Genomic DNA, 27869 nt, shown 5'->3' with positions numbered 1-27869 from the left:
AGGCAAGACCTCACCTGGGGGCGGGGGGGGGGGGGCAGCATCCCCACCCACATACACAATAGGGAGAACACCACACCAGGATTTTTTCGAGCTTCACAGAGACAGTATACATGAAGATGCTTCCATCCAGTGAACACGAAACACAACCAGGCCTGGTCTCCCTTCTTTATTGATCTCTGGCTATAGCAGGGTTCTGGGAGACCAAGGGCAGGGGTGAGTCACATGCGTCTCTGCCCCACTTGCGGGGGGGGGGGGGGGGGGGGGAAGTGGGAAGGGGGGGGGGGTGGGGGGCCATGGATATGGACTTCACAGGAACAGGGCCCACTGTACAAATGCATGGTTGGTATTTACAAGATAAGAGGAGGGCAGTCACCTGGACTTAGGCCTTTCCTGGGACAAGGCTGCTCAGAGAGCCTGAGAAGAAGGGACACAGGGCCTGGCAGGCTCTCTTTAGGAAGCACAACAGCAGCAGCCCTGAGTCCCTTCCATCTGCCTTCTACCCACCACTCCCGAACTTGTCCCAGGGGAGGGGCCTCTTGGTGCCGGTAGCGGCTGGGCAGGTGCTGGAAGGGGGAGGGCAGGGAGTGGCCTTCTGAGAACACTGCAGGCTTTCTGGATTACACCTCACCCTCCCCGTGCACCCTTGGCCCCAACCCAGCTGGTCTCTCCTGCCTTTGCTCATAAAATGCATCCTAAAGGTGCTTTGCTGGGGAGACCTCAGAGCACTTTACAGACATTGGTCGGATGGGAGCCTCCCAGCCCGAGAGGAGAGGAAGGAGGCAAAGGGCTCAGGACAGTCAGGGTAGGTGACAAGCCCCAGGGGCCTAGACCAATCCCAAGTTCTTGAGGACCCCAGGGAAGGCCTCCTCTCTTCCCCCAGTCCACATTTCAGAATGGGAGGGAAGGAAGATTGGGATGCGGAGGGGGTCTGGGGATGGTGCTAAAGCAGTGTAGGTCTGGGGTAAAGAGAACACCCCCTGCATTCCCAGGCCCTAGAAAGATCCCATGCCCTGAAGGAGCCCACTCCCCTCTCCACACACAGGGCTCTGAAAACCCCCAGCTTTCTATCCTATTCCAGCTCCTCCCAGGGGAGGAAAAGGGGGACCCAGACCTGCCAGCTAAGATCTGGGGGGGCTGAGGGAACCCCCTAAAATGTATTGCTTAGAAACTTGGAGGCAAAAAAGGATGGGGGAGGGCCCAGGGGCTGGCATCTCTGACCCTCCCCCCTGGGCCCTGGGAGGCCTCCAAGAAGCTCCCCTCTCCCAGCCAGCCAACTGGCTATAGGGGTGGGGGGCGGAGTCCAGAGGCAGGGGAATGGGCACAGTGACCATTGGGAGCCTGAAGTTTCCCAGACTTGCTGCTGGGAAATTAAAGTGCGCCCCAATGGGTGTCAGGTGGGGAGGGGCCCTTCCCCCAACCCCACAATCTCTGGCATTTGGCCTTAGGGTGGGTTGTCTGTTCCTCAACCTCCGTGCTCCCTTGGAGCAGATGGGGGAGCCGGTCCTGATGAATGGTGCTGATGACATTGAACACTTTGGACGCATTGAGGACCTGGGAAAGAGGGAGAGGCCTCAGTGCTCCGATCTTTGCCTTATCTCCAGCCTGATTTACCTTCTCCAAGGCCCGCCAGACCCACCCCCTACCCCAGTCCCACACACAGTTGTGCCAACAATGCCTGCACAGGGTGCCCAGCCAAGCGTTTGAGCAGGGGGCTGCTCTGGAAGCCACGCCCAACCGACCTCGCAGAATCCTGTGCCCTGGCTGGGCCCTGTTCCCGAGCCCTCACAAAGGTGCTGAAGCCTTGCTTAGGCCCTCCCTGTTCTGAGGAGCTACCTCCTTCCTGCAGGGAATGGACAGAAGGGGTGGAAAGATTTCCCTGCTTCCAACTCGGGCCCTGGCTCAAGTATGTGTTCACTTCTCCATTTTCCTCCCTCAGAAGAGCTAGGAAGAACCTCGCATCCACAGAATCCCAGACATGACCCTTCAGAGACTCCATGTTGGACACCCAGCTCTCTCTACTCCCTACAGACTCTCCAGACCCTCCCGCCTCCAGCACACAGGCTCACATGGGCCAGCCCCAGGCTAGTCCAGATTCCCATTCTGGTTGTGTTCATCCTCAGCGGGGGAGGGCAGGGCCTCTTCCTCACAGGGGGACAGTTCATCAATGGACATCTGGTTGGTGACACCTGCAGGGGGGCATTTAGGAAGTTGGGACCCAGACAAGAAATATTTTTCCCCAAAATGCCAGGAGCACGTGGAGAAAAGTAAAGGATTCTCATGCATCCTCCTGCCTTCAAGATGAGCTGCATTCAACACATGACAACTTAGGAAGAGCCTCCCCAGCATTCTTTCCCAGCCTTGCTAAAATTTATAACCGTCAACTCACACCTAAAGAAAAGAGATTTCCCAGCCAAGGCCACCAAGTCACCCAGATCTACTGGGGCACCATTTACAGACCACAACATGCATGGGGTCCTTTGGGCTGTGGAATATGGCTGTTCCTATCTTCTCTCCTGTCCCTGTTCTAGAACAGTCCAGGCCAATCAGCTTGACACTCTTTCCTATCATCTTACTTTAGTCTGATCAGCTCCATTCTCAACTCTGGGAGTCAAACAAAGGGTTGCTCCAGGGGTTTAAAGAAAGTAGACCTGCTCTGGCTCCATCAGCCACCCTCCCCACAAGGCCTCACCCTCACCCCACCCCACCCCCTGGGTCCAACAGCACCCACCACTTGCTGCCCGTTCCTTCCATTTCTGCTTGTTCTCCTGAATGTATTTGGTCCAGGTAGAGCGGAAGCTGACCACATCAGGGTTGGGGTCTCCTACTTCCACATCCAGAGAGGGTTGGCGCCACTGGGAACTAAAGCAGCCCCCCACCCCGACTCCAGAGGTGAGACCCAGCCCACTCCAGAACTGCCTTCACAGCCCTCAGAGTGGCAGGGATGGAAGACCAGGAGGAAGCTTAGGGAGACTTATCCTCCCCCTTTCCCACTGCTGGGTACCCCCAATTCCCTGCCCCTTTTCCTACAGTTTCACCCCTTCCTCTCCACACCCTCCCTGCTACTGGAAGGAAAATAAAAACAACATTAGCAAAACGGCAATAAAGACAGAGCGAACAAAAATGGCTGGAGGGGACCACAGGTGCAGGTCACAGCATTCTGGCCCCATCCTCTCACCCCTTTGTGTGACAGGCAACAGAGAGTCCCAAGCTTTGGGTAGCCAAGTTTCTCCACCGGCCCACCATGGCTGTACCTCCTCCCTTCGATCGGTGCTCTCTGAGAGTCCCTCATCCCTCCCCCAGAACCAGGAGACAGAGCTGCCCCAGCCACCCTCACCTGGGCTGGCTCTTAGACTTTGAGTCCTCATCCGCCAGGGGCTGGACGCTCTTCTCGGCCACATCAGTCAGCACAGAGAAGGTTGGCTCCACGATGAAGTCGATGAAACCTGCAGTAAAGGGGGAACACGATGGAGAGTTCCCCCCACACACACAGAGGGCTGGGCAGAGGCGCCTGTGTGGATGGAACCCCTGGCTGCGGGTAAGACAGGGTGACCCAGGCTGAGAAATTCCCAGAGGGGGCAGCCTTTGCAACGATGTCTTTGTGACCCCACTTTTGCACCCCCAGGCCTTCCACCCAGGACCCCAGGCCCCAGCACAAGCTTACTCCACAGGAAGACTGGTTTTAAGGGATGGCAACTCGGAGAGGCCTGGCCCCAGCCCAGAAAGCATCCTGTCCCCTTGTCAGGACTCTCCTCCCAATGGGCGAGGCCACTCACCAATCTGCGACTGTGCCACCAGAGTGGAAGTGCGATCACACAGCGGAGAAAAGGGCAGCCCCAGCTCTGCCTCTTTGTCACCCTGGGGAGAAGACAAGGTGGGAAAGCTGGAGGCTTTCCTGTGAGGCTTGCCTCAGACCACCCCCACTCTGGGGTGCAGCTGGGGGAGGTCAGGGGTTATTGTGGGAAAAGAGGCATCTTGGTGCCTTTGACCTGGAAATGGACGATACACAAATGCAATGCTACCACGGTTAAGCTTTTAGGAAAATGACCTCTGTTCCCAGGGCTTCGGTATCAGGTCAGAAGCTACAGGGAGCTGAATGAAGATCTGGAAGTGGAGTGGGAGCCTGGAGAACAAGGGGAAGGGGGGCAGGCATGGGTGAAGACGCCCCGCTACCTGACGGAAGAACTCCTCCATAAGGGCCTTGGTCCAGCGGCTGTGGACCGACCACTGCTTGGTTGGGTGGCTGATGTCGGCAGCATGGAGCAGCAGAGACAGGGCCTTGGACTTGTCAATCCTGGTCAGAGCGGGCGGCAAGGGAAGGGGAGACTCATCTTTTTAGGAGAAAAACTGGACCATTCCTAACTTCCCATCACAAGCCCTGGGATCCTTGCAGGGAATTTCAGCCACCCTCTGGGGCAACATGCACGCACACACACGCAAACACATACACACGCCTATATAGGTGGAACCAGGCCAAGCGCTGAGAATCAGGGGGCACAGGTTCAAATCCCCACTGTACGTATCACACACTAGCTGTGTGACACAGAGCAAGTTATTTAAAATGTTCATATTCCACTTTCCTCAATCCTAACAGGAAATAGGAACAGAATCTGCCACATAGGGTTCTGAAAATTCAATGACACACAACACAAAAGTATTTAGTACAGTGTCTGGCCCACGGTGCTGAGAGTAGATGTTATCTATAATCTCCATCATCCTCATCATCATAAGTATTGTCATTATTCCCCAACAATGCCACACTGCATACTGTCCCCCAGAGACACTGGACATGAACACACACCCTGGGGACCCCCCCACACATAGTCTCCTCTCTCTTACACACAGTTGTATTCTCCCACCTATTTCTAAGCCACATTCAATGTCATCGAGGCATTTGCTCTGTGCTTTTTTCCTCTAACCTCACATGACTCTCTGGCTAGCCCTACTGGTGTTGGAAGTGGCGGCGAGCTGTGGCGGGGAGGCCTCTCGTTCTCACATGGCACAATAAGGAACCGAATCCAAAAACGTTGGAAGGTTTTCCCAACATTGCAGGGTCAGGCTGTCCCATAGCAAAACTGTACATTTCAGATTCCTGGCCCGATGTGCCCTCCCACAGTGCCCCAGATGCAAACCTGGGCCCGTGTGCACACGTCTCTCTCGCGCGCACACAAGACACACACACACACACACACACACACACTGTGGAGATGGGCTCAGGCACCTGGAACCAGGAGAGTGTCTCCACCCAGGTAAAGGCCTGGCACACCGGCTACCCACGTACGTGCCCCCAATTCTCACAGCCCCCACTCTGGCCATGACCCAGCCACTCCCCCCAATGCCACCTCTCCAGCTGCTGCAAGGCTGTCTTCATGCACTTCACTTGCTGGAAATGGCAGGACATGTCGGTGGCCAACACCATCTCGATGACCAGGGCCCGGAGCTCTCTGGATGGACAGAACCAGATAGCAATCAGCCCCCACCACAGGGCTGATGGGCCGGAGGTCCAGCGTATGGGAAGAGAGGGTCGGGGGGAGTGGAGGGAGGTCTCTTCGGGAGGCCCACTCCCGCCTTCAGCTCACACAAACTCATCCTTGGTGAGGTTGATGAAGATGTTCATCTCGTCATCCTGCATCATTCGGAAGACAGAGCTGATGTGGTGATTCTCCAGCACTGAGCGGTCGTTGTACAGGATGGCACACTCTGACCTGCAGAGCCAAGGGTCATCGCATCCAGCCCCTGCAAGTGAGGGCTCTGGCAGCCTCCCCACCCACGCTGGGCCCCTCCTGCCCCTGCCACACTGGCACCCCTCACTTGGTCTGGATGTGGAAGCTGTTGGTAGTGCCTGTGTGCTCGTAGTCATGGATGGCTGCGGCGAAGATGATGGCTAAGACCTCGATCTCCGATAGGCAATGCTGGCAGAGAGAGGGGGGGGGAGAAAAGGGCCTCACCCTGCCCATCACTGCCCAAAGACCTCTGCCCCAGGCTATACGACTCAGCCCATCCCTTCTGCTCTTCAAGGCCAGCTCTTGGGCTAAGATGGCCAGGTTTCTCAGCTCCCAGAATGGTGAAATATGCCCCTTTACCCCAACCTGAAACATTCCCACTATATCCCAGCACACGCCCCCAGCACTGCCCATGACATTATGGTCCACCAGGAATTCTCTGGAGTAAGTAAAATTTGGCTCTGTAAAGACTCTGGAATACCAAAGGAGAGGAACCAAAGAGAGACAAAGGGAAATGGGAGGAGAGTCTAGACTTCCCAGTCCTGCGCCAGAAGACCCTAAATCACAGAATGATCTCTGGGCACCTACCACCATCCCAGTGCGGAGCAAGAAGCAATGGACTGTCTGGGTCACATCAGCTGCATGGATCTGGTTGTGGTAAGGGTTCTTGTACTTCCCATAGCCTGTCTCCAGGGCCTCCAGGAAAGTCATCAAAAACACAGTGGGAATCTGAAGTGGGAGGGAGAAAATCGAGATACAGGGGGTATGTGCAGGAAAGGCAGGCAGCCGAGGACTGAGATCAGCGATGCCATGTTTCTTTAGAAGGTAGAATGGCTTAGGGAGAAAGCACCGGCTGCAGTCGGGTGGACCTGGGCTCACATCCTGGCTCCGCCACCTGCTGGCTGTGTGACCTTGGGTTAAAATCTTATGCCTCTGACACTTAATCTCAGGACGAAGATAACACCACCTCCTTGAATGTAATGAGATAAGTACAAAGCACTTAGTAAGTACTCTCTAAAGAGTAGCTATAATTATTTCCCTGGAGCTTTTTAAGAAAAGCAAACTTCCCTCCTTTCTTCCAACCGCCCCATCCCATCCCCAATCCAGTACCATGGAAAGGGGTTCAGAAGCAGGGGAAAGAGCAAGATGACCTAGAGAGGATCCTTCCAGGCAGACATGGGTCATCCCCTCCTCTAAGAAGGCTTTCCCTGTACCCACACCAACACACACAAAGACACACACGGCGGGACACCAGGAGCCAGAGCTCTGTCCAGCTCCTATCAGTTGTCTCTGTCTATCCCCTTGCAGTCTGCCTGCCTCCTTCAAAGGCTCAGGCTCCCAGAGGGCAAGGCTGGTGCCTGCACCAGTCCCTGGATCTCCTGAGGCTGTGAGGAGAGCAAGGTGCAGGACTTGGGGAAGCTTCTGTAGAGATGAGCAGTAGTGATGAGACACAGAAGATACACCACTGATCAGTCAGACCCTAACATCTCCCACCCCCACCTCGAAGGGCTGTGCCCCAAATTCAGGGAATTTTAAAGGACTGTTACCATGACAACTGCCCTTGCTTCTGCGTTGCCATGGTGTCCCCGGAGGGAAGGGAAGGGAAGGGACACAGGGGAGGGGCTGGGTGCCCAAGACGGGAATGTGGAACTTGAGAAGGGTGGCTCCAACAGGAATCCCTGCCATGAGTAAACACCAAAGCAAGAAGTGCCCCCCTCTCTCTAACTGCCTCAGAGCAGGGTGAACTGGGGCTGGGCCAAACCCAACCTGACACTTTCACTCTCGGGGTCCTCCAAAACCAGTCCTTCCAGGTAAAGGAAGCAGAGTTTAAGAGAAGCTGGTGTCTGGAGAATGTCTGAGAACCACTGTGGAAAAATATGAGCTGGAAAATTCTTAGGAAAAGGAGGACGCTGCTGTTTGCTGTCCTGGAAAGGGCAGGACTGGAAAGATGATAATGAAGCTGCAGAAGGAGAGGCCTCAGGAAGGCACTGAGGGAAAAATCACAACTGAGCATCTCGGGAAAGTTCTGGAAACCTTCTCGGGAGTTGGTGTAAAATGAGGAGTCAAAGGTTGAGGAAAGGTTCACAGGCACCAATAGTCTATTATGATAAAGTAGAGGCTGAGAATGGCTTCATGGTCTTCCAAAGCCCTCTGAGAAAGGGTCCTCCAACTGGACTCCCTTGACCTCCCCCAGGGCCCCCTCAGAACAGACATGTTTTCCTCTACTCTAATATCTATGTCCACCCCCCACCTAAATGCTGACCAAATATTCCCATTGCGACTCTTCAACCCCTTCACCCTCCACTTCCAAGTGTGGTTTTTCCACATGGAAGTGGTTTTTTTCCAGTCCCTATTCCCAAAAGACACTCCCTCCTGGCACAGAATCTGGAAAGGACTTTAATCCCATATTCATGGCCAGCCAAGCTGAAGAGCAAATGGAGTTCGCCTCCCCTCATAAGGTCCTATCCAGCCTTGCCAAGAGCCAAACCTCTCCATAAAACTCCTCAGACAGACACTAGGGAGGGGGAGGGGAAGAGTGACCAGTTTTATCCCTTCCTCTCCACTCCCACCCCATCCCAGAGAACAAGTGGAGAGATTCTAGTCCCAAGGGCACAGGCTGACAGCATGTGGACTCTAGGCCTCGGGTGTCCACAGGCAGGAGGCAGGACAGCTGAAATCAGGAGGCGAACTTCGAGCCAGCCTGAAGAGGACAAGTTATGGGGAAGAAGCAAAGCAGGACAGAGCAGAATCCTAGGCTGGAGGGTTACAGACCTAGAATCTTCTGGAAAGCAATAAATGAAGTCAGAAGCTGGGGGTGCACAAGTGACAGAAAGACTAGGCAGGTGGGCACAGGGAAACTTCCCTGACAGTGAGACTGAGTGAGGGAGCCTGTGGAACCTGCTTGCTGGCAATCTTGTAGAACAGGAGTGATGGGAGTGGAGAGCCCTGCCCAGGAACAGGGGTAGGATGCTGCCCAACCTTAAAGCGGCTGATGAGGTTATGCCGAGTCAGTAACTCAAAAACAATGGTCCTCAGGGCATGGTCATCTGCTGCCCGGTTCAAGGAAAAAACATCAAAGCACCAGAGGTCCAGGTTCTGTGGAGAAACAACAGACTAGGCAGGGAGACTCCCAAGGGGAGCTTCCCAGCAGCAGCAAGGGTTACAGTTAGACTTCAAGGGGGACTTCCCAATGTTTACTGAGATCTGGGAAAAAGGAAAACAAAGACATGCTAGCGTGGGCCTTTTTCTTCCCAGCACAGGGGAGACAAAAAGACAGGAGTTTGCCTCTGGAGGGGGCAAAATGTTGTTTTGAGGAATAGGGGGATGACAGTTAAAAGGGAAGGCAAAAACCACCCCACAAAGAATCTGAAAGTCCCAGTGACCATTCCTTCCCCCAACCTTCTCCTCTTTCCCAAACACCCAGCACTCACCTTGAGACAGTTGAGAACCACAGTGGAATAGGTGGGGCTCACAGAGGTATATGTTCTCCGGAACATCCTAAGGGCAAACAATGAGAAGCAGCCCACAGTGAAGGTCTGGGAAGTGGGGTTTGATCAGGTGGGGCTATGGGGATGAGCTCTGGGGGATGGGGGTGGGGGGAACACCACTGGGGCTCTGGTGGGGTCCCAGAAGCCCCGAGTGTCTGGGAAAGGGGGACGCAACTAGAGGCAGATGGAGGCTGAGCAAGGGCAAGCCTCACCGTTCCACGAAGATCCCAGCCTGCACCGCATGCACGATGCTCCGGAACTTGGGCTTCTCCTCGGCGCGGCGGCCTTTGGCCCGGGCCTGCTGGGTGAAGGTCGAGGCCAGCCAGTCCCGCACCTCCGAAGGCACAGCATCTGACCGCAGCTCCTGCAGCTCATCCTCCGTGTCCAAGATTTGCCTGAGGTCCCAGAAGGGGAGTCACAGAAGAAAGACAGCAGGTGCTTCCACAACCTAGGGACGCTGGGCCCAGCCACACCCCACAGCTCAGGAACACTCAGGCCAGGTCTCTCCCTTCTCTGACCTTCCCCTTCCTTTCTTTCACTACATGTTGTTGTTGTTGTTGTTTTTAATTTCTGTCTCTCTGATGCCTCCCATAATGAAACAGGCCACTATGTGAGGTAGTGAGTGACCCAACAACTCTAGAAGTGCTCAGGCAGCAAACGGAAGAGATGCCACCTGTCAGGGAGCCTGAGACCAGCAGCACTGTCTCACAGAAATAAAATGCAAGCCACGTAGAAGTAATTCTAAATTGGTTAGGAGCCACATTAAAAAAGTAAAAACAGATGGGTGAAATTCATTTTAATGATAAGTTTTCTTTAACCAAATACACCCAAAATAGTATCATTTCAATGTGAAGTCAATACAAAATGTAGAGAGAGATTTTACATTCCTTTCTCTCGGTTTTGAAATCCAGCGTGCGTGTCACCCACAAATCCACGTCTCGGTTCATCCTTGGGCTCAGCAGCCACATGAGACCAGTGGCTCCCATGCTGGGCCACACAGGTCTTGAGGGATTCCCACTGGCCAGAGAGTTAGGACTACCTGAGCCTTCTGGTCCCTTCCAGCTCTGAAACGGTCTTCCCTCCTTGACGCCTGTGTTTGTCTCGGTCTCTGCAACCCCCTGTCTGTTCCTCTGCCCCTTTATCTCTGTGGTATTTCCATCTACAGCTCTTCTTCCCTGCTCTGGCCCTGTCCCGGGTCTCTATCTCCAGCCTTCTGTCTTATTCCCACCCACCCCTATCACTGTGTCTGCCAGGTGTCTTACTGCGGGAGCGGGTCTCTCACCGTGTCTCATCTATGTAGACGGCCTCCAGCAGAGAAGCTGTGTACTCCAAGTTTTTCTTCAGCTCCTCAATGTTTACCTCCCCATTCTCCAGCTGCTTCACCATGTAGCGCAACCTGTGGGAGTGGGCACAGACGGTCTGCTTAGGCGCCCCTACCTGGTCACAAGAGCAGGACCCCCTTGGATAAGGTGCCTCAGTCTTCCACAGATAGGTACTCTCTCCAACAAGGGTGGGATCGCAGCTAGGGTGTTTCATCCCGGGCTCTTGCCACTGCCTGTATTAAATTTACATACCCCCAAAGTTTAACCCCAGGCCTTTTTCTGACACCACCATCGAGACCTACCTCTGATCTCCCCACACCTCCCCTGGGCCAGTTCCCTGAAAACTTGTTTACACTGCCCGGGGCCCAGCAGACTGAGGCAGGTACAAGCCCCCGGCTTGGTTTTCTGGGGATGATCTGTTTCATAGCCTGAATAACCAAGAGCTGAGACTTCCAATTTCCCCCAGCAGTGAGCTGTGGGGTCAAGAGCAATCAAAAGAGCACCCAAGATGCTTCCATTATATCGGTTGGTCATGGCCGGGAAGGGGACAGGGTGGGGGGAGGTACATGTCCACAGCCTCTCTGTCCCTGGCAAGGATGTTGAAGATACAGAACAAAGACCAATCTGACTGAATGCTCTTCGCCTGGCCTCACTCCATTCAGGCAGAGCTAATGGATTATGATTCCAGAATCCATCAACCAGGACAAAGCAGGATTAACCCCTGCCTCCCTGATGCGGTGCCCAAGAGAACCTCTGGCAATGTGTGTCTGTACCCATCCCCTATCTCTGCCCCTCAGCAGCTTCCCCCAGAGCCCAAGCAGTGGGGGTGAGGCCAGGGGGTCTCACTTCCAGGTCGCTCTGCCTGAGGGGACAGTCCCTCATCTTTTGCACTCAGGAATGCTGGGGGTCAGGGATGAAGCCAGAGACTTCTTAGAAGTCTGGCGAATCTGGCCCAGGCAGCCACTAAGCAAACAAAACTCTCTTGACTTTAGATGGTGATTTTAAAGAAAGCAATTAAACATTCCCTGCTCCCTCTTTCCCCCAGCCCTGCCCTGCCCCACCTAACACTGGGGTAGGGGTGAAGTGGCAGCGAGGACAATTCCCCACTGAGAGGGGCTTCAGAAATCCAAGGTCACCCTATGAGTCAGGGAGGAAAAAAGAATGAGTCAGGGACCAGAGGCTGAAATTAGCATCAATTCCCAGGGATGCTGGGGAGGGAGAACAATGGCACTCCTGAACAGAAGCAGCTCCAGAGTCCCGGGGTCTCAGCAGATTTGAAATGGGAGTGCAGGAAACAGCCAGCCTCAGGAAGCATTGCAAGCCAGGTCTCACCTCAGGGCCAGCAGTCCTGCCCAGAACGGTCTGAATGCAAATGGGGCAGAAGGGCAAAGAGGAAAATGGGAGAAAAGCAGCTGAGGGTGACCCTACAGCCTCCTCAGTGGGTGATCTTCAAACCCCACTTCTAGCCTTCCTGCTGCACCCGCAGCAAGTGCAAACTGCGGTGGTTCATCAAGAAAGAAGCCGACTTCAGTAAGTCTCTGCCCAGCAAGGGCTTCATTAGGGAGGTGGAACAGAGGCCAGACAACATAAAAGGCTTCCCAGCCAATGAGCTGGGAAGGGGGACTGAGCCAGCATCTCCCAGGGTGCTGACCCAGAGGTCGCAGAACAAAGAGGTTAGCTCCACCTTTGGGGCCCAGGCACAAACCAGGGCTTCCCTCTCCTGGTCAGTCCCTGTGACCAGAGACCCTTGGATATAGGGAACACACAATCCAAAAAGAAAGAAAAGCCTCTGGTCCCATCCGTCTCCCAGATTCCTACCCTGGCCCTCATCTTCCATGTCGGTCAGCCCTTTATAAAACCCAAACTTAAACTTGCCGAAGTTCTTCCACGTTCTCTCTCGACCCACATCTTGAAACACACATCCCAGCGCGGGCTCCCAAAGTGAACAGCCAAGCCCACGGGTGTTCATTTGCATGTATTCGCATAATCGTTAACAATGCTGCCAGCTCTGCATTTTAAAAAGGGATTTCTCCTACGTTATCTCAGATTATCCTCACAATGGGCCTAGAGGGAGGGAGTTGGGAAGAAACTGCCACCCTTATTTTCAGTGCAGAAACCAAGGCTCGGGCCACAGTTCTGGGAGGCAGGAATCCTGGTCCAAAAGTATCACTTCCTGGCCCTGAACCCTTGGGCAAGTCACTAAATCTCAATCAGAACCTCTCAAAAGGTGGCCTGTAGACCACTGGCATCTGAATTACCTGGGATGCTTGCGAAAAACTGAGATTCGAGATTCTAGGCCTCGCGGCACACCTACTACTAAAACAAAATTTCTGAGGGTAGGATTCAAGGATCTGCAAACGTGTTTAACAAATATCCAGGATGACTCCCCTGCACATGAAGCTTTCCGGACCTTTCTTTTAGAGTCTCTGTTCCTTCCTCTGTAAAACAGTGAAGATGACGACAAACCACCTGCGAAGGGCCTGTTAATAAGAATTATTATTTATTTTATAATTTATTTAATAAATGAAATAATGTATGCAAAAGGCCTGACACACAGAGTGGGGCTATATAAATGTGACAGGAATTCTAGTGAACTGACCAACACCACCCCGGCCCCACCCAGCTCACATCTCGTGGCCTCCAGACCAACAAGTGCCTGCCTTCTCCCTCCCAAGTCCAGGTGGAGAAGAGTTAGTCTAGTATGCACGCAGACTGGTGACTGGGAAGCCCCCTAACGGAGAAAAAGTAGCCACGATCTCTCCTTCATAATGACAAACCTCATTTGGGTCACACAACCACCTGAGGAGGGAGGTTAAGCAACTGGCCCAAGGTCGCACAAACTGTCCATCTCAGTCAGGCCGGCAAGCCTACGACTCACACTGCTGGGGCCTAACTGTGCCCTGTACACCAAAGGTGTTGGGCAGAAGGGGCTCAATCGTGTAATTCACTTGGAGGGAGGCTGAGGCCTGTTCCATCACAGCTCCTCAATCTGTGGTCTGAAGTGCTGGTGTCTGGCAGCTCATAGCAGACTATGAGCGTCTCGGTGGGACGGACAATGACTTGTTTATCCTGCTGCTGTACTCAGAGCACTCAGTTACGTGCTCAGCGAATGTTCCTTAAATAAAAGGGAGGGGCGCCTGGGTGGCTCAGTCTGTTAAGCGTCTGCCTTCTGCTCAAGTCTTGGTGTCCTGGGATCAAGCCCCACATCAGGCTCCCTGCTCAGTGGGAAGTCTGCTTCTCACTCCCCCTCCTCCCCTCCCCCTGCTCACACTATCTCTCTTCCTCTCTCTCACATGCTCTCACTCTCTCAATAAATAAAATCTTTAAAAATAAGGCAGGGTTTCAGAAACTCTAATGGAGAGCCTGCGGAGAAGGAGGCTGTAGCTGGCCTTCCACACAACCTTTCCTCCAAGTTCCTCCTGACTCCACCTCTAGACCCTGCTCTTTCAGAGTTCCTATTGAAATCTGAAGTGAACATGATCCAGACACCAGAAGTGGGGAGCAAGGGGAAGAAAGATTAAAGAATGAATTTGATAAATGGGGAGTCTAAGAAGGGGACCTGGACTCAGGCAGCCAGAAGGATCCAGGTGCTGAATGAATGTCGCCTTCCTCTAACTCCCTCACAGCCACTGGCCTCTCAGATTCTAAAGTCCTCCACACTTTAGAATCTGTGGCTGGAGCCTTGGGATCAGAGTTAGGATCCCCCCCTCCCCCACCCCACCCGGGCCCACCCACAGCCCTCCCCTCAGCATTCTCCTGCCGGAAGTCCTACTTCCCCACCCACTGACAGGTCCCCATCCAGGCCTAAGGAAAACTGGAATCTTCTACAACAATCCTTCCACCTCCACCCCTAGTCCTGTTTCACCACACCCACTGCTTTCTCCTCTACCTTTGGCCCCTGTACCCCAGGAACAGCCTCAGACCCTGACCCCTGGAAAGCACCAGTCTCTCCCAGCTCTAGGCAGCCCACTGAAAGAGAAGGCTCAGGGTAGTAATAATCCCAACAGCCCAGAAGAGTTCAACTTCCCCACCAGTTCGTTTCTTTGGGCCATCATGGCTGATGATCTGGCAATTTCCAAAGCCCCTGTCCTACTTCCAGCACCCTAAAAGATCACTGTTAAGTAGGGGGCTTAGTGCAGGGCAGCCAAAAGCCAAAGGGCTAGGAGTTGGAAGAAGGATGGGATTTCCCTTTCGGGTTCTTAAGATCAGATGGGGAGATTTCAGAGGGATATGAAGTCCTGAGGATGCTGGTGTGAGAAAGGAGAGAAAGGAGGGAAATCACAGCTAAGTCACCTGCCACAGGCAAGAGGAAGCAATACAAAGGAAAGGGAGATGGGAATGGGAGGAGAATAAGAGAAAGGGCAAGATAGGCAGGGGAAAAGGTGGAGAAGTGGACACACATGTGGACTCACATGCACACACAACATACGGGGACTGTCAAGCCTTGATCCCTCCCCTCCACCAAACTACTAGTGGTGGACCCATAGCAACTTGTCCTCCTCCTCCCCTCTCCGTGCCTCCCCCTGGTGCCTACCTGAGGATGGGGCCCTGCAGGTGACTTCTCTGCACGGGAACAGGCTTTGCCATGGGAATCACAGTGTCCTACTTCAGAGTATCGAAATGCCGCGCCCAGGGCCCCCAGGGCCCCCGCAGGGAATGACTCCCTCTTGGGCCCAACTTCCTCCTCCAGGTCTCCGAAGAACTGAGCTACTGACCAGAGAGAAGAGCTTTGGGGAGGGGCACAGGAGGGGCCTGGCTGGAGGAAGAAGGGAGTGATGAGACAGAGTGGCAGCCCACAGCAACTGGGTGAGAGGCCACGGGAAAAGTTTCACATCTGAATCAGACGGAAAACAAGAATCTGTTCTCAGAAGAATCCCAGAAAGGACAGAAATAGCACAGTCCAGCCCCTTGCTCTGAGTAGGTGGGGCTCCTCTTAGGGGAGAAGAGGTTAGCAGAAGGCTTAAGGGTGCAGGGACAGGAAACCACCCTGAATCTGCTGTGGACAGGCGGTCCACCCTTGAAGGGGAAGGGGCCCGCAAGAGCCCCCTGGAGGGACTAAGGCGATTCAGCTCCCTCTCACAGCCTTCTTCAGGGGCCATTTTTCAAAAGGAGCTTTAGCCCACCTGAAAGGACCGAAGCCAAGAGAGGAAAAGAACCAGAAACAACATGGGAGGGGCTCACTGAAGCTGGGGTTCTGGGGCTCCTCACCCAGACACCAGCTCACAGGGAGGGAAGGCCCCGCCCAAGCAGTGAATGAAAGTCGGGATGGCTCGATTGGACAAACCAAGACGTTGGGCAAGTTACTTTCCCACTCCCAGCCCCCGTTTTCTCATCTGGAAAGCGAGCACTGGGGGATAACTGGGCATTAACTGGGGAGAAGCCAACCCAGCCCAGAGGAAGAGAATTGATGGGACAGCCTAGGGCGGGCCTGGGGACCAGGACCCCCCTCTTCCGCCTCCAGGCTTTGCCCTCGCTCAGGTTGGGGAACAGAAGCCAGCCTCTGCGGCGCTAAGTGGACGTGCGCATACAGCCCCTGCCCGCCTCCCGATAGGCTGTGATATGACGTCACCAATACAAGCGCATCGGGGCGGCGATTGGTCAGTTGAGAGGCTGGGCGGGGCTAAGGAGGAGAGCCCGGGGTGAAGAAGAACGCATCCAGTGGAGAGTTCAGCGCCACCGCCTTCTCCTTCATCTAGAGTCTAGGGCTGGGGATGATGTGGAAATGAGGAAAGGGGACCCGTGGGGATGAGTATGACAGGAGAAAGGTAAAAGAGAAGAAACAGACCAAGCACCAAAATTTTATGACGGGAAGCCTTCCTCCCCGCCTCTATCCCACAAAAGCAGAGAGAAATTTTAAAAGCTTGTCACTGTGCCAAAGCCTTGAATGATTATAAACAAATGAAGTTTGGGAACCTGCTGTTTCTCAGCTTCACTGAGTGCTGGGACAAGTGGAAGTGGGCTTCAACAGCAACGAGAGGGATGAAGTTAAACATCTACAAGTTGTTTTCCAGTGAACTCCTGGTAGCCATGAAGCAGGGCTGCTGCAGATTTTGGAAGAAAGGAAACCCTCCCTCTCTGGGTCCATCTCATTCTCTCTGCGCTCCCAGCGCGCGCGCGCGCACACACACACACACACACACACACACACACACACACAGGTTCGTGTTTTTAGAAGAAAAGGACTAGAGTCTGAATCAGAAACCCAGAACTGACACCCAGGGGATGAAGGACAAGATTCCCCCATTCCGTGGCCATGCCTGCTTGGAGGGACCAGGATAGGACAGGAGTGGAGGAACGCTGGCTGCATACAGCCTGAAACCCCAACAAACACCAAGCCAGGGAAGCTCCCCCCCCCTCACCTGACTCCAGGCCCTCACTTTAGGCCCTGCCACCTCAAGCTGGCACTCACCTCAACCTTCCTACCAAAAGGTGGAGATTTCTTAGACTAGGAAAGCATTGCAGAGGATATCTTGTCCGTCCCTCTGCTCTCTTGCCCAACCAAAAGCTGGTTGGACGAATGACTGCTCACCACTTCCCCACACACCCATACCTGCTGTACGGTCCCAGCATACAGCCCACACCTGCTCCTTCCAGTCTAGAATTATGATTAACTGTTCCTAATAGGAAAGGATATTGGCCAGCCACCAGCCCTTCCTGGGGATCTCAGACATATCCACTCACCCATGCATATACACACACACCACACCTCTATCTGAGCTGGGGAGACTTCCCTGAATGGGGGACAGGGCAGACAGATGATGGCCCTAGCAGAGTCCATCATGGATCATCCTCTAGTCTTTAAATTTAGTTTTAAAAATAGCAAGGAGCACAACCATAATGCCTCCCTCCCAAGCTGATTCCCAGCATTCCCCACCTTCCTGAAAAATAGGAGTTGGGATGGGGGATGAACAAAAGATAAGAAACCCTGACTCTGGTTGGAGCAGAGAGGGCATGGGGATGGGAAAGTAGGTAGGAGTAGGGGTGGAGGTAGGGGGTGTGAGGGAAGGGATTAACCAGCTGATCTCAAGGCTCCAAAATCTCAGAAATTGAAAAAAACCAAAGAAATCACCTAAATCCAGTGGCAAGAGGATATGAATTAAAATCAGGAGACTTTCTAAGGTTGCCTAGGTGGCTGAGTCATTAAGTGTCTTCCTTTGGCCTCAGGTCATGAGCCCAGGATCCTGGGATCAAGCCTCACATCCGGCTCCCTGCTTGGTAGGAAGCCTCCCTCCCCTTCCCCCACTCCCCCTCCTTGTGTTCCCTCTTCTCCCTATGTCTCTCTCTGTCAAATAAATAAAATCTTTAACTAAAAAGAAATCAGGAGACTTTTGCCTAGAATTTATCACTAGGCATGACCTTGGGCAGGACAAGGTCCTGAGGTCATTTCCTTGTCTATAAAATGGGTAAGTAGTATGTGCTTCACAGCACTCACACAAGGATCAAATGAGATCACATGCGAGCACCTTAGGGACCATAAAGTGATGCATGAATGCAACAGAATAGTCCTTCGCCCAACCTTTCATTTAGTTTGTTCCACAAATGTTCATTGAGAATCCTCCATGAGGGGCGCCTGGGTGGCTCAGTGGGTTAAAGCCTCTGCCTTCGGCTCAGGTCATGATCCCAGGGTCCTGGGATCAAGCCCCGCATTGGGCTCTCCGCTCAGCAGGGAGCCTGCTTCCTCCTCTCTCTGCCTACCTCTCTGCCTGCTTGCGATCTCTCTCTCTCTGTCAAATAAATAAATAAAATCTTAAAAAAAAAAAAAAAAAAAGAATCTTCCATGAAAAAAGTCTCCTATGCCCACCCTTGTATCCAGGCCCTCTGGTGCGGAAAAGCCCTAGTCACCCTGCCGCCACCATTCCAGATGTCCAGGGCTTCTCCCTGGGTCCTTATTCCACAGGGGCCATGAGGCAGTGGAAAGAGAAAGGGGAATGTGCATAGCATAGAGCTCCAGAAACCAAGAACAACCGGCTCCCCACCTTACCCTAGCCCTGCGCTCCCCTCACTCCACTGGCTTCCCATTGCTATAGAGCAGCCTGGGTTCTGGCAGCTGGCTGGGCATGGTGGCGGGGGTGGCTCTAGAGATAAAAATAGCCCCCCTGGTGGCAGAGCTGGGGTGCCATCCTGGGAGGTGGCAGGCCCCAGGTGGACACAGCAGCGGTTCTAAGAGATCTCTGGGCACTGGACTGAGGAGCTGGGCAGAGGGAGGGTGACGGAGGATGGGGGGGTGGGTAGTGTGGGAAGAACAGAAACCAAGAGAGTGAAGGGAGAGGAGGGGGCAGGAGGTATGAAGAGGGTAGGGAGGAAAATAAGAGAGATTTGAAAGATCTTGAAGAGGGTCTGGGAAGCACAGCAGCAGAGGCAGTGGAGGGGGCAGGTAGGGAATGGGGGGGGAGGAGAACTGTTAGAACAGGGGATTGGCTCCCACCGATGCTGTGTCTGAAAACAACTCCCCCTCTGCCTCCTGACCAGAAGCTGTTTCTAACAGGTGTTCCTAGCAACAGCCCAGCACAGCTCAGATCAGATGAGGAAGAGGGTACTCTCAACAGCTTGAGCCTTAGCCCAGACTAAAAAGACCCCAGATATCCCAGCTCCTAGCCCAGCATGCACTGGTGTCACCTCACCCTCAGACTTCAGCCCTGAAGAGAAGGAGGAATTTGGGGGCGGAGGGGGGGGCAGGGGGCAAGAAAGTGCAAGGAAGGCTAAGGAGAGAGGAGGCTCCCAGGACCCAGGCCAGAAGAACTCTCTCTCTCTGGTTCTCTTGTACAACCCTCTTGTCCCCTAACCCCCCAGCACTGTTTAATTCTGCTCATCAACCACCTCCACATGGACCACCCCACCAGCCCTCCAAATCACATCCCAGCAGATGTTCCAGCAGATGCCCTGTGTCCAGGGGGCCTAGCAGATGTGGAAGGCAGCCTAGGATGGGAAATGGAGTTGGAAGCTTGGCAAGGGACTGACTGCAGGTGTGATGGCAGCAGCACAAGAGTGTGGACCAGTGCGACTGGGGTCTGGTCCCAACCCTTGTCCCCAAAACTTACCAACCACCTCTGGGCAACACTTTCCTCCTCTGTTCCATTTTATGGTTCTCAGATTCAGTGCTGGGCTTGGAGGCACTAGGGAAATAGGATGCCTGGGTCTCAATACCCTGGTTCAAGTTCATCCTTTCTGACTCGCTCACTGCTTCCCCAACGCATCCCTAACCTGATGCTAAAAGGAGGAGGAAGGTCTTTATCACAGGAAGGTCACATTCTAACCTCCATGAAGTTTCAGGAAGTTCTCCCGCATATCTATCTTTATTCCATCTTGCTGCAATCAAAACAACAGCAAATTTTCTTGGCGTTCCAAAAAAGAACAGATAGGAGGAGGAGAAGCAGGACAAAGAAGTCTTTTGGGTGAATCTGGTGCGATCTGATTTATGGTATTTCTTTAAGACTGGAATTTCTAAAGCTACTGCTTAGTAGAGATACAGTTGGGGTTTAGGGAGCTTGGCAACACTGCTGGCATGTGTGCTCCCTCAGCCCAGGCCCCAGAAAGTTCCCAAACATGGTGGGCATCAAGAGCTAGAGGGATGGAACCACATTAGATCTGCAAGAGCAGACAAACAGGGAAGCAGGGAAGCCAAGGAATAGCAAGGAGAGAAGCTTCTCCAGCCCCCAGGTCTTGCTTGCCAAAGAACCACAAAGCCCCCTGGAAGCCAAGCTCCCTTCCCAAAACTAAATGGTGCCAACACCAGCTGGCAGCCAAATCATGCTACTGCAGCCACAATAATTATTTGCAAATCTGACTTCTCTTTGCAGCTGTGGAACCCACTAACCCAGGAACCTGGCTGTATCCAACAGCACCCCCTGGAGCACCCTTTTTCTAGCTCTTCTCCCAGCTCCATGCCCCTGGACCTATACCTGGATCCCTCCTGTCCTTTCCCCACCAAGCCTGCTTCTCCACCACAACCCTATCCCAGATCACTCAGTGGACTCCTGCCAGGTCTGGGATGCTGAAGTAGAATCCTAACCTGATGTTTCCTTTCCTGATCCACATGGATGCAGCAGGAGCTGAGGAGAGAGGAGCAGCTGCAGGAAGGTGGCGGGGTGGAGGGGGACAGGATATTCAGGACAGAGAGGCAAGAGCACTGGCATAAGGGACTTCCCAGCACTGAATGGACAACAACTTGTTTTCCTCCTTTTCCCTTCTCAGAAGCCCTCCTTCCCCCTCAGTTCCCTGTCCTCATCCCACTCCATAGCCCCAGGATGCTCTACCAATTCTGGAGGACCATTAAGTCTTCCTCCCTTAGGGCACAATCTCATTATCTAACAACTTCCAGACCCTGGGGGGGGGGGCCTCACCTGCACCCCACCTGCTGCCCTGGTTTTGTCCCTCTTTGCTGCTGTCCTGAAGAGAGCTGGAAAATAGCTACTCAACTTCCGTACCTGAGAAAATCAGCCCCCTGAGAGCAGAAGGCAATTACTGGCTTCCTCCCCAGGGGAGCTGGGAGGATGAGGTTACTGAGAAGGCAAAAGAAAGGCCTTGCAGAACGCAGCAGTTGAGGCTGGATTCCTAAGGTGGTCCCGAAGGGTCCTCCCATAGCAGACTCACCCTGCACAGCCACCACCCCAACACCTGGGGGCGGGGGAGGGAGCCCCCAGGGATTTCCTGGCTCCCAGCCAAGGTGAGAAAGGAGTAGAGGCATTGAAGGCCAGAGAAGCCCAGTCAAAATGAATAGGGATAGAGGAAGTGGGACAAGAGAAAAGAGCAAAATGCAGCCCAGCAAAGAGAGATGGGAACAAAGGAGGAAAGGGACAGAGAGACAGGATTCGAAGGGAATCAAAGAAGAGGAAAGCAGAGGGAGCAGAGAGGTTGGAAACAAATCCTTGGTGATTCCTTTAAAAGAGAGGAAAAAGGTTCCCTGCTCCTCCATCTCAGTCAGATGGGAGTGGCCAAAAAAAGAGGGGAAGATGGGAAACAACCGCTCATTTCAGTGCCTTCAGAAGCTCCCTAGACAGAAGGCAGGTGGAAAGGGGTCTAGAGAAGTCCAGGCCCCTCCCCTCCTGGGTCTCTCACCTGGCCTTCCAGGACCAGAGCATCCCTGGCCTACCTCACCCTCCTCCTGGCAAAAGGGACAAATGCAACTTTCCAGTGTCAAATTTCCTCTCAGTCTTTCTAACTGGCCTCCTGGGGCTTCTGGGCAAACAAAGTGATATTTGGGTTCTCAGGGACTTTAGGGATTCCCTAAAATAAGATATGGCATACCTGATCATATTACCCCCAAGGCCTAGAAATGCAGGATAAATGCTAGAGAGTTTCTCCAACGCTTACAGAACTCACCAACGGCAGTCCTGGAGCTCCCCACACCCACCACATCTTAGAATTACAGGTGCTCTAACCACTGGGAAAAGAGATGATAGGAGTTAAGTCCTTCCCTTTTCTTTTGACTTCAGTGGCCCACATCCTTTGTAAGACTGCCCCACTCAAGATTCTAGTCTCTAAGCTCAGACACCTGTCTCGCCCCCTCCAGACAACCATTCATCAACAAGCCTCTTCTGAATCATGTCCCAGACACCAGGACTTAAACCTATTAAGTAATTCATATTCCTGCCTCTTGAATCTTTATCATTCTCCCCATCCAATCAATGGTCCCCCATTCATTCCCATCCCCCCCACCTCTTCATATAGCAAGCTCTCCAACGCTGAAAGAACTCCAGACTTTATCATTTCAAAACCACTTTCACATGCATAATATCAAATGAGGAACTGAGATTCAGAGAGAGAATGTGACTTCAAGATCATGCAGCTAGTAATTCGCAGCATGGGAATGTGAACTCAAACTCGAGTCTCCCACCATCCCCTCTGTTCTTCCCCTCCCACCACCCTGCCACCCTAATCCCCTCTTCTGACCAGAGCTTTGTGAAATTCTTCCTTTGGTCTAAATTGATGTCCCCTCTCTCTGCAGCTCCCTTCACCTTACCGCAAGCATTTTTTACCCTCTCCCATCCCGAGATGCCCCATTCAAGACACAGCTGATGAAAGAAATGTAAAGACAGAAGGCATTGATGGGAGAGGGGATCTAAAACCCAAGGAGGAGAGATCCCCTTGGCCATGGTTGGAAATGAAAGAGGAAGGGCTGCTCCGTGGAGGGAGGCACAAAAACTCATCACTGCCAATGCCTGGGAGAAATGGTGCTCCTTTTGCTCCAGAGACCCAGGGGGCCACAGTTTACCTTGCTATGTTCACAGCAGCTCCACAACCATATGCAGAAAAAGGGGAACCACTGTACAGCTTTCAAAACCAGTGAGAACCACAGAAGGTCACTCCGTGGGGCATACAGAAAATGAAGACAAAAGGCGGACTAAATCAACCGGTAAGGCACCCAGTCCAGTCCCTCAGCTTCCTCCTCCTGCCCATTTGATCTCTCCAGGATTATAAAAAAATGTTGGTGTGTCACAAACACATACACAAGATCACAGGTACATAATATCCCATTACCTACACACACACACACTCACTCACACACATGCATCATCTCATTCATACATAAGGCAATCTCAGGTATTCGAGTAAGTGCAAAGCTTCTGAACCTATTTATTATCACACGTGCCATTTATAAACATGAAAACAAAGAGACATCATCATGGAGCTCTGACTCCATGAGCTGTCCCCCGCCCGCCTGCCAACCTTCACCCAGACACATATGTATACACGTCAGGCATTCACGATTTCATCCTGAAACATCTCATTCACACGTCCAAATAACGTTTCCATAGCCTCTCTGTAACTCCTTCAGTTCCAGGCTCTGTCCTGAGGTCCTCAAACCCTGTACCTTTTAAACATCACCCTCTCAAAAAACACCACCACCTCCTTTCCTTCCCCCATCCCCCTCCGCCCACGCATAGGAGCACACGCACCACAGAATCAGACAGAACTGGGCTCCATGACATATACACGGATACTCATTAATTCATTTGTCCATTCCTTTATTTATTTATTTTTTTTTTTAAGATTTTATTTATTTGTCAGAGAGAGAGAGAGAGAGCGAGAGTGAGCACAGGCAGATAGAGTGGCAGGCAGAGGCAGAGGGAGAAGCAGGCTCACCGCAGAGCAAGGAGCCCGATGTGGGACTCGATCCCAGGACCCCAGGATCATGACCTGAGCCGAAGGCAGCCGCTTAACCAGCTGAGCCACCCAGGCGTCCCATGTCCATTCCTTTATTTAACAACATTTCTTGAGTGCCTATTATGTTTCAGGTACCATACTAGACTCGGATGAAACAAAGATGAGCAAAAAGAATCCCCAGCTCAGCTGTAATGACCTTGAACCACAGCCTAGGACATAGAGCCTAGACCTTGGGAGTCCTGAGTCCCATGTGAAGAAAGGAGAAGAGAAAGGGATTGTGTTTATAGTATCCCAAAGGAAAAGGGAAGTTCTATCTGTAAAATTCCAGGAGAAACTGGGGCAGAGAGAAGAAAGTGATGTTTGTACAATCCTGGGAGAAAGAGAAAGAATTCGTTTCTATGCTTTTCTTGTGTCCATAGACCCCCCCTCTGCCCAAAGGAAAGGATCAGGCAGAAACCAAAGTGGTAAAGTCTTAGCACTTGGATGGGGGTAGCAAAATGAGGAACTGGGTGCCTCACCCACTCGCAACCCCCCTGAGATATGTGAACCAGATTATGAACTCCATAGGAGCAGGGACTGTGTCTACTTTGCCCACAACCATACCCCGGTCTCCAGCACATCACCTGACCCTCAGGAGGCACTCAATTAATAGTTGCTGAATGAATGAATGAGCTAAGGATGCCAAACCAATCTCCCTTCACAGATTTTTTTGACTCACAAAAGACACAGGAAACCCCTTGCTCCTGAGCCTCCTCTAGGCTTCTCAAGGTCCTCTGGTCTCAGAGAAAGGCAAGCAGTCCAGTCAAATCCTTCATCTTAGGGCCAGAAATGCTCACCCCACTCAGCCCATCATCTCCAGACTCCCTATTCCAGCTACTCGAATGCCTTCACTTCTGAGTCTGCTTAGTTAGGAAAATTTTCATGCTAGGTAGAGGTGAAATCCCATAGCTGGAGACTCTTCAGCTCTGATGCTCCAGATTCTGAATTAATCTTTGGCAGAGTCCTGCTGTGGGAAACAGAATTCCTGGATGCCCTTCCCAAGAAGAAATTGCCCTGCAAAATTATATTAGTATGGGCTTTTTAACTGGAGGCAAAAACACTAAACCCGGCCTCCCTGAAGACAATCTAGATGTCCTAGATTAGAAATTAAAAGGATAGTTGGGGGAGTGGTGGGGGTGGGTTAGGACGTGTTGTGTAGAGGCCTTATATATCTTCATTTCTATTCAGTACACAGTCATGAGATAATCGTGTCTATCACCCTATTCTCATTAGAGCCTCACTAATATTCAAACAGGGCCAAATCCAGTAAGCCATCAAGTGGGGATCTACCTTGATATCAAAATCTTTCTTTGCTTTGAGAAAGTGAGATTGAGAATCTATTCCTGGTGATTAACAATATGGAAATTGGCCTTTTCTGGCTAAGTTATTACATGCAGCTAACATTCTTAAGGACCAAACTGCTGAAATAAGTGAAGACCGGAATAATTTAATCAATAAGATTAGTGCTCCTTGTCCACCATGATCTCCTGTAAGGACATCTCAGCTAATGCACTGTGTAGGGGCAGCTGCCTCTACTCCCTTCTTTCCCTGGGTTGCAATGCCTCCTCTGGGGATCCTCTTCTCCCACCATTGAGCACTTCTCATACTAAAGGAAGAAATAGTGATTTGCTTCCAAGAAAGACTTTGGTTAGAAAGGTATGGGAGACATTGAAACAGGGAAAACCTGCCCCCTTGCATGGCCCACTCATTACCCGGAATGGAGGTAAGGAAAATATATGATGGGGGGAAGCCATCCTGGGACACCTTGAATTCTCCCATTTATAAACCCTGAGCCCCCTTCTTTGCCTTTCCACCACTTCCTTACCTGCCACCACCACCACCACCCCCCCCAGCTTAGTTACCATTAACAGAGCATCATTTTCTATCAAGAATCATTCGGTGCTCCTCCCAACAAAAATCAATTCAATCCGGTTTTCCATTTCTTCATCCCAGAACTCATTCCAAGGCTGCGCTTCACAGAGCCCAGCAAATTGCATTGGCTAGAGGCAGCAAAGGACAGGAACTGAGAAGCACATTTGGATGCCAAGCCTTGTTGCCCATTGGCCTCAGTTCTCCCTAAGGCCTCGCTAAGCAGCTAAAGTATAAATCAGACCCACCCACCCAATATCAAGGTGTCATCTTATTACCACAGGTGAAGTATTTTAAAAAACAAAACAATCGCTAGCATCTCTCCATCTCCTACCACCATCTCTCCCTCCACTGGACCCCAGAAATGGAAAGCTTCAGGGCTCACTATTGAGGATAATGGGAAGGAACTGGGTTTCGGGACTATGGTTCCTGCATTGCCTCACTGAACATCTACAGTCTCTTTCCTGGGACCACTGGGAGTCATATCGGGGAGAGGGGCACCTTCCCTCATTCTCTGATCAAGAATCCACAGACTGCGGAGGTTACCCGAAGACGGCTGACTGGGAGATAAAGGTGCTGCCTGGTTTGTCTTTGACCCACTCCTTTCCATCTCTGAAGAACAGAAAGAAAAGTTGCTTCCCTCCCCTGGGACTGGAGTAGGGACACCCAAGTCCCTGGTTTTCCTATTTATCCAGCCCCCACCCCCATGCCCTCCTCCTGCCACAACAAGAAAAGATGCCTAAATGTGCTTGGGGATCCTTGGGAGACCTACAGCAACAAAAAGATTTGACAGTTGCCTTGCCCTTGTCAATCAATCTTTCTTCACCACCACCCCAGCTCCCAGGTAGGGGCTCCACCCCAACTCTCCCAGATCCCAGCTACAGCCCCCAACATTACTGTGTACAGGGGGCTTCCTGGCCCCCAGTGTTGAGCAGCTCAGGTATGGAGCGCCCCCCCCATCCCCAACCCCTAAAAGATGCTGGAGGCAGAAACCACCAATCCCAACAGGGATACATATGACCCACAGGTTGGCACAAGTATCCCCACGCACTAGATCTGCAGCTGTGTGCGATCACTCTACACACATCTGTGTGTCCCACGGACACTCGCGCACACACATGTCATGTGTGTCTCCCATCTGCACACCCCTACACACGGATACGTGTGAGTCAGCCCGGCACATCCTGAATGCTGCCCGTCTGCAGCCCTGCCACACCGCGCATAATGTGCCTCCTGTCCGCGCTGCGTGTGTCACCCGGGGGTCCACGGGCACAGGCACAGCGTTAGCTTTGCAACTCCTCTAAACCCGCTCCAACCAGCTGGCTTGCTCCGCACACGCCTTGCACATGTGGCCTGACCCTGCGTGTCAGGGCAGCTTATTTCCTCGCACCTGCCAACATGTGTGCGGGAGACAATCCACCGGCCGGGCTCCGGCTACTTCCCCCCCACCCCGCCGCCACCACCACCACTTCCAGGCTCCCTGAGATCCCTTCCCCCCACTCCCGGCCTGGGACTCACAGAGACCGAAGCTTAATCCACATCTTCTTGCTGGGGGCTGACTTCAGCTCCAGAGGTGACGGGCAATCCGACTCCAGCATCTCGGGAGGGCTGCGGGGGGACAGCTCCATGCTCACCCTCTGTCTGCGGAACGAAGGGAGGGGACGGCCCCGCGGCTCAGCCTCAGCCCGGAACCGGGAGCCCCTCGCCCGCCCACCCCAGCCCCTTCCCACCTGCGGCTGGCGCGGAGCAGCCAGGCCGGTGTGTCTGGGCTCGGCCCAAGCTGGCGGAGCTGCAGTTCCTGCGGCTCCTGCTCTCGCACTGTCCAGCCGAGCTCTGGCTCCCAGTCCGAGCTCTCCGCGCCGCCGCCGCCGCCGCCGCCGCCGCCGCCGCCGCCGCCGCCGCCGCCGCCGCCGCGCGCTGCCGGGGCCGCCTCCTCTGCTCTCTCCTCCTCCCTCGGCCGGCCCCCCTCCCTGCGCTCCCGCCTTCCTCGGCCTGCCCGCTCGGCTCTCGCTCCTCGCGGCCCCTCCTCCCCCTCCCCGCGGAGCTACGGGGAGCCGGGGGCACACGCAGACAGCGGCGCCGAGGGCGAGCGCACGCAGCCGGGCGCCCGGGAGGAGCGGCGGCGGGTGCCCCGTGAGGGGGCCGCGAGTGCATGTTGACAGAGTGCCCGCCGCGCCGGCGGCCGCAGCCCTCGGCGTGGGCGGCCGGGGGCGTTCCCGGCTCTGCGCTTTGAGTTTCTGTGGATGTGCTTGTGGCTTTGTGTATCCATGAGAGCCCAGCCGCCTGTGCGCCCCTTGGCGTGAGGGAGGGGTCGGAGATGAGTTCCC

The 27869-nt window shown here is 53.3% G+C and overlaps 1 protein-coding gene across 1 annotated transcript; it reads right to left on the bottom strand.

Moving 5' to 3' along the window:
- Positions 1-1521: 1521 nt before the first annotated feature.
- LOC111157862 (phosphodiesterase 1B) lies at positions 1522-27170 on the bottom strand. The gene is made up of 15 exons (XM_022519559.1): positions 27061-27170; positions 10491-10604; positions 9421-9603; positions 9152-9218; positions 8700-8816; positions 6309-6449; positions 5809-5909; positions 5577-5702; positions 5340-5441; positions 4171-4291; positions 3774-3855; positions 3335-3443; positions 2729-2859; positions 2067-2186; positions 1522-1551 (listed from the first exon to the last, which is right to left on the bottom strand). The coding sequence occupies exons 1-14, from the start codon at positions 27168-27170 to the stop codon at positions 2083-2085; spliced, it is 1608 nt and encodes a 535-aa protein (XP_022375267.1). The 3' UTR covers positions 1522-1551; positions 2067-2082.
- Positions 27171-27869: the final 699 nt, after the last annotated feature.

Source organism: Enhydra lutris, unplaced genomic scaffold (assembly GCF_002288905.1).
Source record: "Enhydra lutris kenyoni isolate GAN:26980312 unplaced genomic scaffold, ASM228890v2 scaffoldscaffold56, whole genome shotgun sequence".
NCBI classification, from domain to species: Eukaryota; Metazoa; Chordata; class Mammalia; order Carnivora; family Mustelidae; genus Enhydra; species Enhydra lutris.
The sequence above is the reverse complement of the archived record's forward strand: the minus strand, read 5'-3'. Positions and strand labels throughout refer to the sequence as shown.